Source organism: Lithobates pipiens, unplaced genomic scaffold (assembly GCF_037356315.1).
Source record: "Lithobates pipiens isolate NorthernLeopardFrog02 unplaced genomic scaffold, aLitPip1_a1.2 Scaffold_27, whole genome shotgun sequence".
Classification (NCBI taxonomy): domain Eukaryota; kingdom Metazoa; phylum Chordata; class Amphibia; order Anura; family Ranidae; genus Lithobates; species Lithobates pipiens.
Window position 1 is genome coordinate 159,352,558 of NW_027507788.1, and position 12,725 is coordinate 159,365,282.

Sequence of the window (12,725 nt, forward strand, 5' to 3'; positions counted from 1 at the left end):
GGTTTTGCCTGTAAGTCCTCTCCTTTGGAAGACTGGGCCCTGGGAAAACCAGACTTGGTGTACTATTAAAACAGTGGCACGAAAGTTTCTGGCAGAGTCTTTTACAAGGTCCAGGTAAGAGGTTCCTCTGAGAAGGATTGGAAACTGTCTGTTTTCAGCAGTTCCTGCGGCGGGGACAGGTAAGAGAAGTTAATCCTATATAAATCATAGATTATGGATTTCTTCATGTGAGCAGTTGTATGTCTTACCTGGTTTCCGCCACTAGAGGGAGTAAAGAGCAGCCTGGTGTATACTTACATGCCTTTCCAGGATAGACGCTCAGTGAAGCCAGTCTCCGGACGGCTCACATCCTCCGCTGCAGGCTCTGACACACAAAAAGCTAAAAGAGAGGTCTCACGTAGTCTGGGGGGGGGGGGGTTCCGCGCAGCTCAGCAGGTAGTCCTCTTCCTCCCCCTCGGAATGCTGACAGTCCTCGTGCACGCGCAAAAGGGAGGGGGGTGTGGTTGTGGGGCCGTGCACGCGCTTCACTGCGCAGGCGCCAAAGCGGAAAATTTAAAGAGCCCAGAACGCCAGGGATATGTAAGCGGATGACACAGAGCTGTGGGCAGTAAGCATCCTAAGGGGTCGGATCCAGGCAATCCTAAGACACCTACTCAGCATCAGGTTGTGCAGTTTAAGCATATATGTATATTGTGAGACTTGTAGCACAACAGTGATTGCACTTTGTACTAGTACCTCTGCTTTGTAGCTTAGGACTATGTCTCCTCGTAAGAGGGTCTCAGGGGGAGGTAACAAGGGCACTGGAAAATCACCGCCTAGGGGTCCTAAAGATGCCTGTAGGTTACCACCCCCCCCCCCACAAGACTGGAGCCAGTCTCACAGGATGAGTCAGTGCCCCTGTCAGGTTTTGCAGCCTCTCCTAATGTTTTAGCCCCAGCGTATGTCACTGAAGACTCCCTTAAGGCTACATTGGAGGGTTTTGAAGGGAGAATTATGAATTTTATGTCCGCTTCCCTAAAAGATAGCAGAAAAAGGGGTAGATCCCCTCCCGCTGCTGAAATTCCTCCTTCAGATGACACCTCTGACAATGAGGAGAGTTCCCCCATGATGGATAGGGATCAAGAGCAGTCGGATGAATCAGAGGAAGAGGAAAGAGTCTCCTCCTCTCAGGCACTCAAAAAGCAGGTTCAATATTACACTGAATTGGTGCGTACCACTTTCAGAATGCCCTGCTGCTGAGGCCGCTACATCCTCTGTTTCTTCCCTGGTGGTCAGGAGAATCCCACAGACTGCCTTTTCCTTTCCAATTCATCCCTTAATGGATAAATTGTTGTATGAGGATTGGGGGCATCCCGATAAACTGATAAACTCTCCTCCTAAAAGGTTTTCTATGCATTATCCTCTGGAGGAAAGTTTTCACCAAGAAATGGGGGGTCCCATCCGTCGATGCGGCTGTTTCTTGCGTGAATAAAAACCTGACCTGTCCTTTGGATAATGCTCAGGTATTTAAAGATCCAACTGATAAGAAGCTGCAAACGTTATTGAAAGCCTCCTTTTTCATGGCTAGTGCAACCTACAGTCGCAACTGTGGGGTTGTGTCAGTTCCTCAAGGAACAGGTTAAGCAGATGCTTGGCCTCCTTCCCAGTGAGGAAGTGGAGAATTATGCAGAACTTCCTCAGATTCTGTGTTTCATGATTGATGCGATTTTGGATTCTGTCCAACAAGCATCTCGTTTGTCTCTTCTGTTGGTACACATGCGAAGGTCCCTGTGGCTCAAAAATTGTGCAGCTGAGCTGTCGTGTAAAAAAATATTTGACTGGGTTCCCGTTTAATGGGGAACGCTTATTTGGGGAGGACTTGGATAAATTCGTCCAAAAGATTACAGGGGGTAAATCTACCCTCTTACCGATCAGAAAGAACAAGCGTCCATCATTTAGGCATGCTCTTTCTCCTGGAGCATCAAGCTCTAAGCAGTGGCGACGGCCTTCCCAACCTCCCTCTAGAGGAAAGGCCCAAGGTCACGCCCAGGGGCAGAAAAAGACTTGGGGGCGAAAGCCTGCCAAGCAGAGCCCAAAAGCTTCCTTGTGAAGGGGCGCCACCCCACTCAGCCGAGTGGGGGGGAAGGCTCCTGCAGTTTGCAGAAGCCTGGCGGGAAGAGATTCAGAACAAATGGGTAACATCCTCAATATCTCTGGGCTACAAACTAGAGTTCCAGGAGATTCCACCATCTCACTTCCTAAGGTCAAGGATCCCCAAGGATCCAGCAAAGCGAAGACCGCTACTTTTGGCCTTAGATCACTTACTATCCCAGGGGGTGATAGTGGAAGTGGACCCAAAAGAACAGGGTTCAGGGTTTTACTCAAATCTCTTCACCGTTCCAAAACCAAATGGAGATGTCAGACCTATCCTGGATCTAAAGGATTTGAATCAGTTTCTGCACCTTCGGTCTTTGCGAATGCAGTCAATACACTCTGTGGTCTCCTCCCTGCAAGAGGGAGAGTTTATGGCATCAATAGATATCAAGGATGCCTATCTTCATGTGCCAATATTTCCCGCACACCAAAGATATCTAAGGTTTGCGGTAGATCAGCGCCATTTTCAGTTTGTGGCCCTGCCTTTCGGTCTCTACAGCTCCTCGAGTTTTCACAAAGATTCTAGACCCTCGCTTGGCAAACCTAAGAGCTCAGGGCATAACCGTGATAGCCTATCTAGACGATTTGCTACTCATAGAGCAGACAGTAGTGCTCTTGAACCACAGTATTGTCAAAACGTTAGAACACCTGGAAAACCTAGGTTGGATTATAAACCTAGAAAAGTCGTCCCTGCAGCCTGCTACAAGGTTGGAGTATCTGGGCATGATCATAGACACCGCTCGGGCAGGGTGTTTCTACCAAAGCCAAAGGCCATGGCTATAGGGGTTCTGGTTCGCCTAATACTGAGCAGAAGGACTTCCCCCATTCAGCTGTGTATGAGACTGTTAGGGAAAATGGTCGCCTCCTTCGAGGCCGTTCCATTCGCCCAGTTTCATTCAAGGCCTTGGATCTCAAACCTTGGATCTTCCTATGTGTTTATCCCCAGGGATACGCAAGAGTCTCATTTGGTGGTTACAGACCAAGAATCTACTAAAAGGCAAAACTTTTCTTCCCCTTCCATGGAAAATTGTGACTACAGATGCCAGCCTGACAGGCTGGGGAGCAGTGTTGGAAGGAGTATGCACACAGGGGAAATGGTCTGCAACCGAAAGACTCCTGCCCATAAATATTTTGGAAATTCGGGCAGTTTATATGGCCCTCATGGACTGGTCCTACAGAATACAGGGTCACCCTGTTCGAATACAGTCCGACAATGCCACAGCGGTGGCTTATATCAATCACCAAGGTGGCACCAAAAGTCTGGATGCCCAAAGAGGTGAATCTCATACTTGCTTGGGCGGAGAGGCATGTTCCATGCCTTTCTGCAGTCTTCATTCCAGGAGTGGAAAATTGGCAAGCAGACTTTCTAAGCCGCCAACAATTATGCCCAGGAGAATGGGCTCTACACCCCGACATATTTCAAACCATATGTCACAAATGGGGTACTCTGGATGTAGATCTGTTTGCGTCCAGATTCAACAGGAAGCTGCACAAGTTTGTGTCAAGAACAAAGGACGTACTTGCTCAGGGGTCAGATGCTCTGACAATTCCCTGGGATCGGTACAATCTAATCTATGCCTTCCCGCCATACCCGCTTCTGTCGCGGTTCCTGGGAAGAGTCAAGAGGGAAACAAAGTCGGTTCTGTTGGTAGCCCCGGCTTGGCCCAGGCGACCTTGGTACGCAGAGATCATGAAGATGGCAGTAGGCAGGCCTTGGATCCTTCCTCTCCGGACAGATCTGCTCTCGCAAGGTCCAATCTACCATCCTGCTTTACACAGTCTGAATTGACCAGTTTGGCTGCTGAGACCCACATTCTGAAAGACCGTTCTACTCTGGTCAATGCCAGAAAGCCGAGCTCCAGGCTTATTTACTACAAAATCTGGAAGGCATAGGTTTCCCTGTGTGAACCCAGGGGATGGCATCCTAGAAAGTATGTCGTTAGCAGGATCTTGGCCTTTCTCCAGTCAGGCCTAGAAATGAATTTGGCCGTAAGCACTATCAAGGTTCAGATTTCAGCTTTGCCATTGTTTTTTCCAGAAGCCACTTGCATCATATTTTCTTGTCCGGGCTTTCATTCAGGGGGCCATGCAGTTAAAGCCGCCAGTCAAACCTCCAGTATGCCCATGGGATTTGAATTTGGTTCTCTCTGCATTGCAGGGACAACCATTTGAACCATTACACCAGGCTTCGTTAGTTCTTTTGACTAAAAAATTTGTCTTCTTGATAGCCATATCCTCAGCTAGAAGAGTGTCAGAGCTAGCAGCTCTTTCAAGCAAAGAACCTTATTTAATTATTCATAAGGACCGAGTAGTGATGCGTCCTAATAGGTCCTTTCTACCTAAGGTGGGTTCGGGATTCCATTTGAATCAAGATGTAATCCTACCATCCTTTTTTCCAGATCCACAGTCCATATGGGAGGGGTTATATAGGGGAGGAATTCTCCTTAATTGGGGTTAGCCAGTGTCCAATCACTGAAGGTGCCTATATAACCCACTATGTAATGAAGCTCCTGTGTCCCGTGATGTACTCTCAAGAAAAGGATTTTACAGGTAAGCTGTATATAAAAATCCCAAAGGAGAATCTTCCCAAATTGGGAGGAAATCCTGTCTCTGACCATTGTCACCAGACCAGGCAGAGACTATCAGGGGACACACAGCAATATAACCATCAGCAGAGATGGGTGAAGTCATAGGATCTTCTGGGAGATCTGTATTGTGGTCTCTGCCTTTCTGTTACTCTGTTTATCCCAGCAATGGCAGAACAGAAGGTGTTCTCCCCAACGGGGCACAGACAGCAAGATAACACAATAGAAATGGAGAAAGAGTGATGGCAGAACAAGACCAAATGGGCCATTAAGTCTGAAGATAGACCTAACGCTCTCCCAGACTATCAGTTCCTAAAAACATACAACTATAAATATATAGATATATATTGCACAAATTACATAGAACTAATTTATATACATTAAATATTTTTAGTAAAAACAGCAACTAGGGTAGAGTTTTTCCATTTTGGGGCATAGCGTTGCAAATTTGGGTCTGATTTATTACTAATTAAATTTGATTGGAATTACACTTTAGGTAACTTTCACACTGGGGCATTGGGGGTGTCGGCTGTAAAGTGCCGCTTTTTTTTAGCGGCGCTTTACCGTACTTTTAGTGGCGCTATTCGGGCAGCTAGCAGGGTTAAAACTGCCCACAAAGTGCCCCTGCAGCTGTACTTTGCTGGTGGTTTGGCAGCGCTGCCCTATTGTTTTCAATGGGCAGGGGCGCTTTAGGAGCGGTGTGTACAGCTCTGCAAAGATGTGGCTTGCAGGACTTTTTTTACCGTCCTGCCAGCACACCGCTCCAGTGTGAAAGCACTCGGGCTTTACATTGCCGGCAAGTGGCAGGTGTGCTAAGGGCCCTTTTACACTGCTCTGTAGCATATGCATTTTTACTGCGATTTTGCTGTTTCATATGCGTTTCCTGTGTGTTTCTGGGCTGCCTGCACCTGTGAAAAATGGACACGTGACTCAACAGCACACAAAAAACGCAACGCGTTTTTACCGCAATTTCCATTAATTTCAATAGGAAGCTGCATTTTTGGTGCAGTTTTCAACACCGCACCAAAGATGCAGCATGCAGGACTTTTCAAAACGCAGAGCTCCCACAGCACAGTGGGGTGAAAAGTCCCATAGGATTTAAAGGGAAACATTTTTCTTGCAGAGTAAAAATGCAGGAAAAACTTATCTGTGTGAAAGAGGCCCAACTGTCTAATTTTCTTGTGCTCTCAACCAAACTGTCAGCCAAATGACTGGCGCCATAACTGATCACATGTGCAGCACCATGACAGTTGCAGATCACACAGAGGCTAAGATCGAACGAGGCCAAAGTGGAAAAGACACCCCCCCCCCCCCCGCGCGCTTATTAGCGGTTATCTAGTTCAGATGGGTCCTGCCCTTTTTGCACCCCCTGCTGAAGTGCAGGGTGGCCACCTCCTCTACCTACCCCTCGGCCTGCCAATTAGTCCCACATTAACAGCATTGTACAAATGGCATCTTAATTAGATGAATGGCAAATGTTTGATCTGCCTTTACAATTTGTACACAGAGACATGTGTTCTCCTTAGACCGACACAGTTCATCACGTATTGTGACTTTTGTGTTGTGGGTGCACTTTTATGAGTTTTGGCATATCAATTTGTCTATTGTTAGTTGTAGGGGGTCAGTTTTGTTTTTTAAGAAATATTTTTTTCAATTTTGTCTTTTCAGCACGGATGCGCGGTGAAGCTGCCGGGCAGTGGCGGCGCCGTTATTGGTCTATGCTTTGATGCCAAAAAACTGGTGAGTTTGTCGGCATACTGCACATGAGCTTTTAATGAATGTTGCAATTTTTGTAGATGAACCATTTATTCTTCCTCTTGTGTTAAGGTTGAACTTAAGAAATCCTACCAAGAGGCAGGCTTTGTATTCTGCCAGCTATCCCCTTACTGCCCCGGAGGTGTATAAGGCGAGCCATTGGAAAGAGAAAATTAAAGTATACAAAAGAGGACACCACTTGGAGGAAGGAATGATTGATTCAGCCAATGAGATGGAGAAAAACCAATGATGTAGGTGAGGTACATAGTGCCCCATACCTCACCGATGCCTCAGGTCCATGTGAATTTTATGCTGCACGTGTTTCTTTTTTTTCTGCTCTTTACAATCAGTATTTGCTATAAAAATGGAAAGTAGCTTTTGTTATGGTGGATAACATGTTTTATAGCTTGGGGAATTCAGCCTTTTAGTCTTAATTTATTGGAAAAGCTAAGAGATTGGTTGTTATGGAGCAATACAGGACTCTCTAATCTGTTCAGAATCAGATGATATAACAATGAACAGATTCAGAATCTGTTCATTGCTATTTTTGAGCAGTAAGGCAGAATCTACAACGCGGACTTGGGACATATTTTACTTTTAGGTCATCCGAACACTAAGCGGTACATGCACTGCAGAACGTGGCAAAGCCGATTTTATTAAATAGTGAAAAATGTGGGGGGGCATTTTGGGAATCGGCAGCTTTAGGCACCATGTGTGGGACTTCAGGGGGTATTAAAGTTGGCCTTACACCACACAGATTCCTCCATCCATGCTTTACAGCAGTGGTCTCCAAACTGTGGCCATGGGGCCAGATGTAGGCCTTTGCTTTCATTTTTTTAGCCCTCAAGGCATTATTTCTGCCACTGGCACCAACACTTGGGCATAAGTACATGTCCTATGGTCGTTGGTACCATCTAGTGGCCATAATGCAAATATTTCCTAATAGAGGTATTTCAGGACAGTACCAAATTATGGGAACTAGATGGAGCCGACGTCATAGGAAGTAACTATTTTATATCATTTTAAGTGCTTTGCTGTCGCTATATAAATCCTGTATAATAATAATCACATTACAGCGATTATTCGTAAAGGCTATATGAATGCTTAAAGTGGAGTTCCAGACTTTTTATGTTTATTAAAAGTCAGCAACTACAAAAAGTGTAGTTGCTGACTTTTAATAAACAGACACTTACCTGTTCCATGGTCCATCGATGCAGCCGAACGGAGCGCCGCTCCTCCCCCTCCTCCTCCTCCTCTCAATTGGCGCCTCAATTGCCACTCTGGGCACCCAGCTGTGACAGCTTTCGGCTTCACGGCCAGGCACGCATGTCGCATGCTCGAGTCACGCTACTCTCCCGGAGGTGACAGGCGATCTCCTGTGACCTGTCACGTGTCACCTAAGGTGAAAGGAGGAGTCGCCTTGGCGGTCCCTGGGCGGAAGGAGGAAGTGGGACAGGAAGTCTCCCTCCTAACGAAGCCCCCACTCCACCCCCCAAAAAATGACATGCAAATGTGGCATGTAAGGGGGTGAGGAGTGCTTAAAGCGGAAGTTCCATTTTTGGGTGGAACTCCGCTTTAATGCATTCGCAGAGCAATTTTTTTACAATTGGACCCCAAAGTGTTCACAGACATTAGACGATCTCCTAAATGTACTCTGAACACAGATCACTCTTTAGAGAGCACCGCAAGTCTGAAAGAGCCCTTAAAGAGCTTACTTGGCAAAGAGGGATTTCTCTTCAGTTTCTGTTGTGTCCCCAGGACAGGAATAAGGGGCAATCTGCTGAAGATGGTAAAACAAGGGTTCAAACTATTTCCCTACATTATCCAAACCCTAATATATATTCTAGTTCATATTTTAACCTGTAGGTAAACCAAAAATATATGTTCATTACATTTTGGTATCCTGTCTCAGGATGAAAAAAAATTAAAAGGTGAAATACCTTTCAACATGACCACAACTAACATGCCCTGCTTATTTCTAACAAACAAAAGTGAGAGGTAAAAGAAGGGGGTCGATAGCTCGCAGATGATTTTACAAGGCAAAAAAATATAAGACTATTAAAAAATAGATTACAAGGTCAATAAATAGTGGGTGTGTATGGATTATTTTTGAAGAATAAAGATATAATTTTGGGTCACTTTAAATAGACTTTATGTAAGTGACAAATAGATAAAAGACCAACTGCACATTTTGACCAATTACAGCAACAGATTATTTTGTATTTAAGGAAAAAAGGTTTACGTGCTATGAATAAAAGCTGATTGGTGTAAGCACCTCCAATGTTATATGGTTTGTCCCACACCTAACTGGGAGTTTGGGAAAAATATTGTATTCTGGTTCGGGCTATAAATAAAAAAGAGCTTTTAAAAAAATGAAGGAACGCCATCATTTAAATGTTACAAAGAATATAACAGAATATATAAAAAGGAAATCAAGGATGCAAAAATTCAAAACGAACCACAGATTGCAAAAGATAGTAGGACAGACCCCCAAAAATTCTTCAAATAGGTTACATAGTTAGACAGGTTGAAAAAAGTACATCTAGTTTAACCAAAAAATAAAAATAATAATAATACAATCCCATATATATAAAAATATACCCACAGTTGATCCAGACCAGATGAAGGCAAAAAAATAAATAAAACAGAAGCATGATCCAATTTGCTACAGCAGGGGAAAAAATTCCTTCCTGATCCCCCGAGAGGCAATCGGATTTTCCCTGGATCAGCTTTACCTATAAATGTCAGTACCCAGTTATATTAAGTACAATGAGGAAAGAGTCCAGGCCTTTTTAAAACCATATCTACTGAGCTTTCCAGAACCACCTCTGGAGGGAGTCTATTCCACATCTCTTACTGTGAAGAAACTTTCCGTGGGGGGCCTGTGAAATAGAAATTAGTATCATGCTTTATTTTTGTCTGACTCCAATAGAGAGATTCGGCCTCCCTTCCTGTCCCTGTGACACCTGTATGAGAAATGCAGGGAGGGGTTAGTAGCCCATTAGAAGGGGGGGGGGGGGTAAATTTAACCCATTATGGCCTTTAATAAACTATTATAAAAAAAAAAAAGAATCATTTGAAGACACAGAATGTAGCAAGTCCCTACCTGAAGCCAGTTCCTTGTGTAACGGGAAAGGCGACAATCTCGCCCTGAAGTTTCCTGTTCATCTCGGCTAAAAGGGTAAGTGGATTCTGGGTGGCCGTGCTCCGGTTGATGGTAGAATTTACTGCAGTTGGCCACCATCTCAGGTTCGCTGGACAGCCTCCTCATTCACAGAGATCTGTAGAGACTACAAGACCCATCTTCCACCGCAGCAGAGGAACTCCTGATTCTCAATGGAGCACAAGTGCAGGGACATCCCCACACTTGTAGGCAATTGATACTTTCCGGTGAACTGTCACATAGTGTCCCCCATCGGATAGTGTCCGCTGTGTACTGCGCATGCGCAGTACACAGCACACACACAGATTCCGAAAATAGCCGAAGATGAACGGCGCATGCGCCGTGAGTCCAGGTTCTTGCCCCACCATCCAAGTGGACATAGAGTTAGAATAAAAAGAGCTGAGCGCAGCGAGGCCGTGTCCGAAGTGTGGCGTGCGAAGTGAGCCCGTGAGGGGCCCTCTAATATCTGCAGCCGCATGTCCACTTGGATGGTGGGGCTAGCACCTCGACTCACAGCGCAGGCACCGTTCATCTTCGGAGATTTTCCGAATCTCCTTCTGCTCAAGCGCTGCGCCTGCGCAGTACGGGGCAGACAGTATCCGATGGACGGACGATATATGGCATAACACCGGCAGCTCCATGACTGAAGGATAGTCTGCAGGTGCCAGGGCATTGCACTGACGATCCACTGCTGATCAGGGTTGCAATGCTCTCTAAGCTCCTATTTTTTAAAAAATCCTAAATGCATATTTCTTATTAGGGGTGCATTTATTAATTTTTTTGCAAAATCAGTCCTTTAATTCCAGGTACCACATCAGTATTTGTATGCTATCACAACCATATTCTGCTAAATTTGGGAATTTAATGGTACCACATTTTTCAAAGCAACCTAAACAAAACAAAAATATAAATAAATATCAGACATATTTCTTTTCACATAAAACATTTATAAAAAATTAGAAAATTTTTTTTATAAAAATTTCATGTGAACTTTAATAAGTCGATACATTTGATACAATTAATTTTGTTTTTTATATTCAAAGTAACTTAAAATATATTGTATAAAAAATATCAGACTTTTTATGTCTGTTTATAGTAAATATTTATAAAATCCCATGAAAATTTCTCTATAAATACTCAAAATAAACTGTTTAAAAACAGACTTTTTTTTCTATTCCAATTAAATATTTATAAATTCCCATGAAAAAAAATTTTTTATATATATTTTATGCGAACATAAATAAAAGTTTGCTCTTTTTATACGTTTAATTTTGTTTTTATATTCAAAGCAACTTCAGAGAAATAAATTGTATAAAAATATCAGACTTTTAATTTCTGTTCACATAATATATTTATAGAATCATAGAAAAAAAAACAAAATGTTTATACATATTTTATGTGAACAGAAATAAAAATTTGTACTCCTATACAATTTTTATCTTTTTTTATACTATAAAAAGAACTGTTCACTGATTGTTTTCCATCCCCACAGCGTTAGCTGACTCTCATCAATAGCAAGTCACCCACCTGCTACAATTGCAATTTTACACTCAATTTTTAACGCAATAATGTGTGCTGCATTAAAGTAGCCCATTTAACAAGCTGACAATTCAAACAAAAAAAATAAGGATTTTTAATACCGCTTACCTGTAAAATCATTTTGTTTGATGTACATCAGGGGACACAGAGCCATAGTAGTTACTATGTGGGTTATAGGGCCACTGATAGGTGATGGACACTGGTACACCCTGAGGCAAGAAGTGTACTCCTTATATAACCCCTCCCACTACTGGGAGTCCTCAGTTTTGTAGCTAAGCAATACAAGTGTATACCAAGAAGGGAGGGACCTCTGTGTTCCCTGATGTACATCAAAGAAAAGGATTTTACAGGTAAGCTGTATTAAAAATCCTGTTTTCTTTTCATACATCAGGGGACACATTGCCATAGTAGTTACTATGTGGGATGTCCCATAGCAATGGCAACTGAAGGGAGGGAGACGCAACAAAAAAGTAGGGCAAAAAGGAGGCCAAAGGACTCATACTGCAGCCTGCAGTACGTTGCACCCAAAGGCAATATCCTCGTGACATTTAACATCGATTTGATAAAATCTGGTAAATGTATGAACTGAAGACCAAGTTGCAGCCTTACAGATCTGAGCCATAGAGGCCTGATGATGCACCACCCAAGAGGCACTAATCGCCCTGGATGAGTGTGCTTTAACATGAAAAGGAATTTTCTTCTTTAAGCCTTAGGCTGCATTCACACTTGAGCGTAGCGTTTTCAAGCGTTTTTTGCTGCATTTTTTACCGCGATTTGCGGTGTTTTTTTACCGCGTTTTGCGGCTTTTTTACCGCGATTCGCGACGTTTTTTACCGCGTTTTGTCACGAATTTGTGCAGGGCAAAAGGTCACCAATGTTAAAAGAAGAAAAACTCCCAAATCGGCCCGATTCGCACGACAAAAAAGGGTCCGGAACTTGTTTGAGCTTCAGGCGTAGGGCTTCAGGCGACTTGGAGTGGAGATGTGAACCATCTCCATTGAGAATAATGGATTTTTTCCCCTCCAGCGTTTTGTAGCTTCAGGCGTCAAGCTACAAAACGCTCAGGTGTGAATGGGGTCTTAAGCTTGAACAATCACTTGACAAATCCATTTGGAAATAGTAGATTTTGATGCTGCCTGTCCGCTTTTTGGACCTTCTGGCAGTACAAACAAAACATCTGTTTTGCAAATCTGAGCGGTTGCCTTTGAATAGACTCTGATCGCTCTTACTACATCAAGGGAATGTAGTGCCTTCTCTTCGCTAGATTGAGGCTCTGGGAAGAAAGAAGGAAGAATAATATCTTGGTTTAAATGAAAACCGGTCTCCACTTTTGGTAGGAATTCAGGATGAAGACAGAGTTCCGATACTCTTCTAGCAGCAGAAATGGCAACCAAAAAGATTATCTTCCTTGTCAAAAGAACCAAGGGAATTTCCCGTGGCTCTTTTGACAAGGCTGATTCTGCAAAGCCGATAAGACCAAATTTAAATCCCAAGGATTTAGAGGTGTCTTAATAGGGGGATTAATTCAGTTACCCCCCGAATAAAGCTAC

The 12,725-nt window shown here is 43.8% G+C and overlaps 1 protein-coding gene across 2 annotated transcripts in view; it reads left to right on the forward strand.

Annotated features, from left to right (window-relative positions):
• Nucleotides 1–8,846, forward strand: part of LOC143934296 (uncharacterized) — a 93,923-nt gene extending 85,077 nt beyond the window's left edge. For both annotated transcript variants that reach the window (XM_077457761.1, XM_077457762.1), the window contains exons 23-24: nucleotides 6,387–6,458; nucleotides 6,546–8,846. In XM_077457761.1, coding sequence (XP_077313887.1) covers nucleotides 6,387–6,458; nucleotides 6,546–6,623 — 150 coding nt within the window. In that variant the 3' untranslated portion in view covers nucleotides 6,624–8,846. The remainder of the gene's footprint in view (nucleotides 1–6,386; nucleotides 6,459–6,545) is intronic.
• Nucleotides 8,847–12,725: the final 3,879 nt, after the last annotated feature.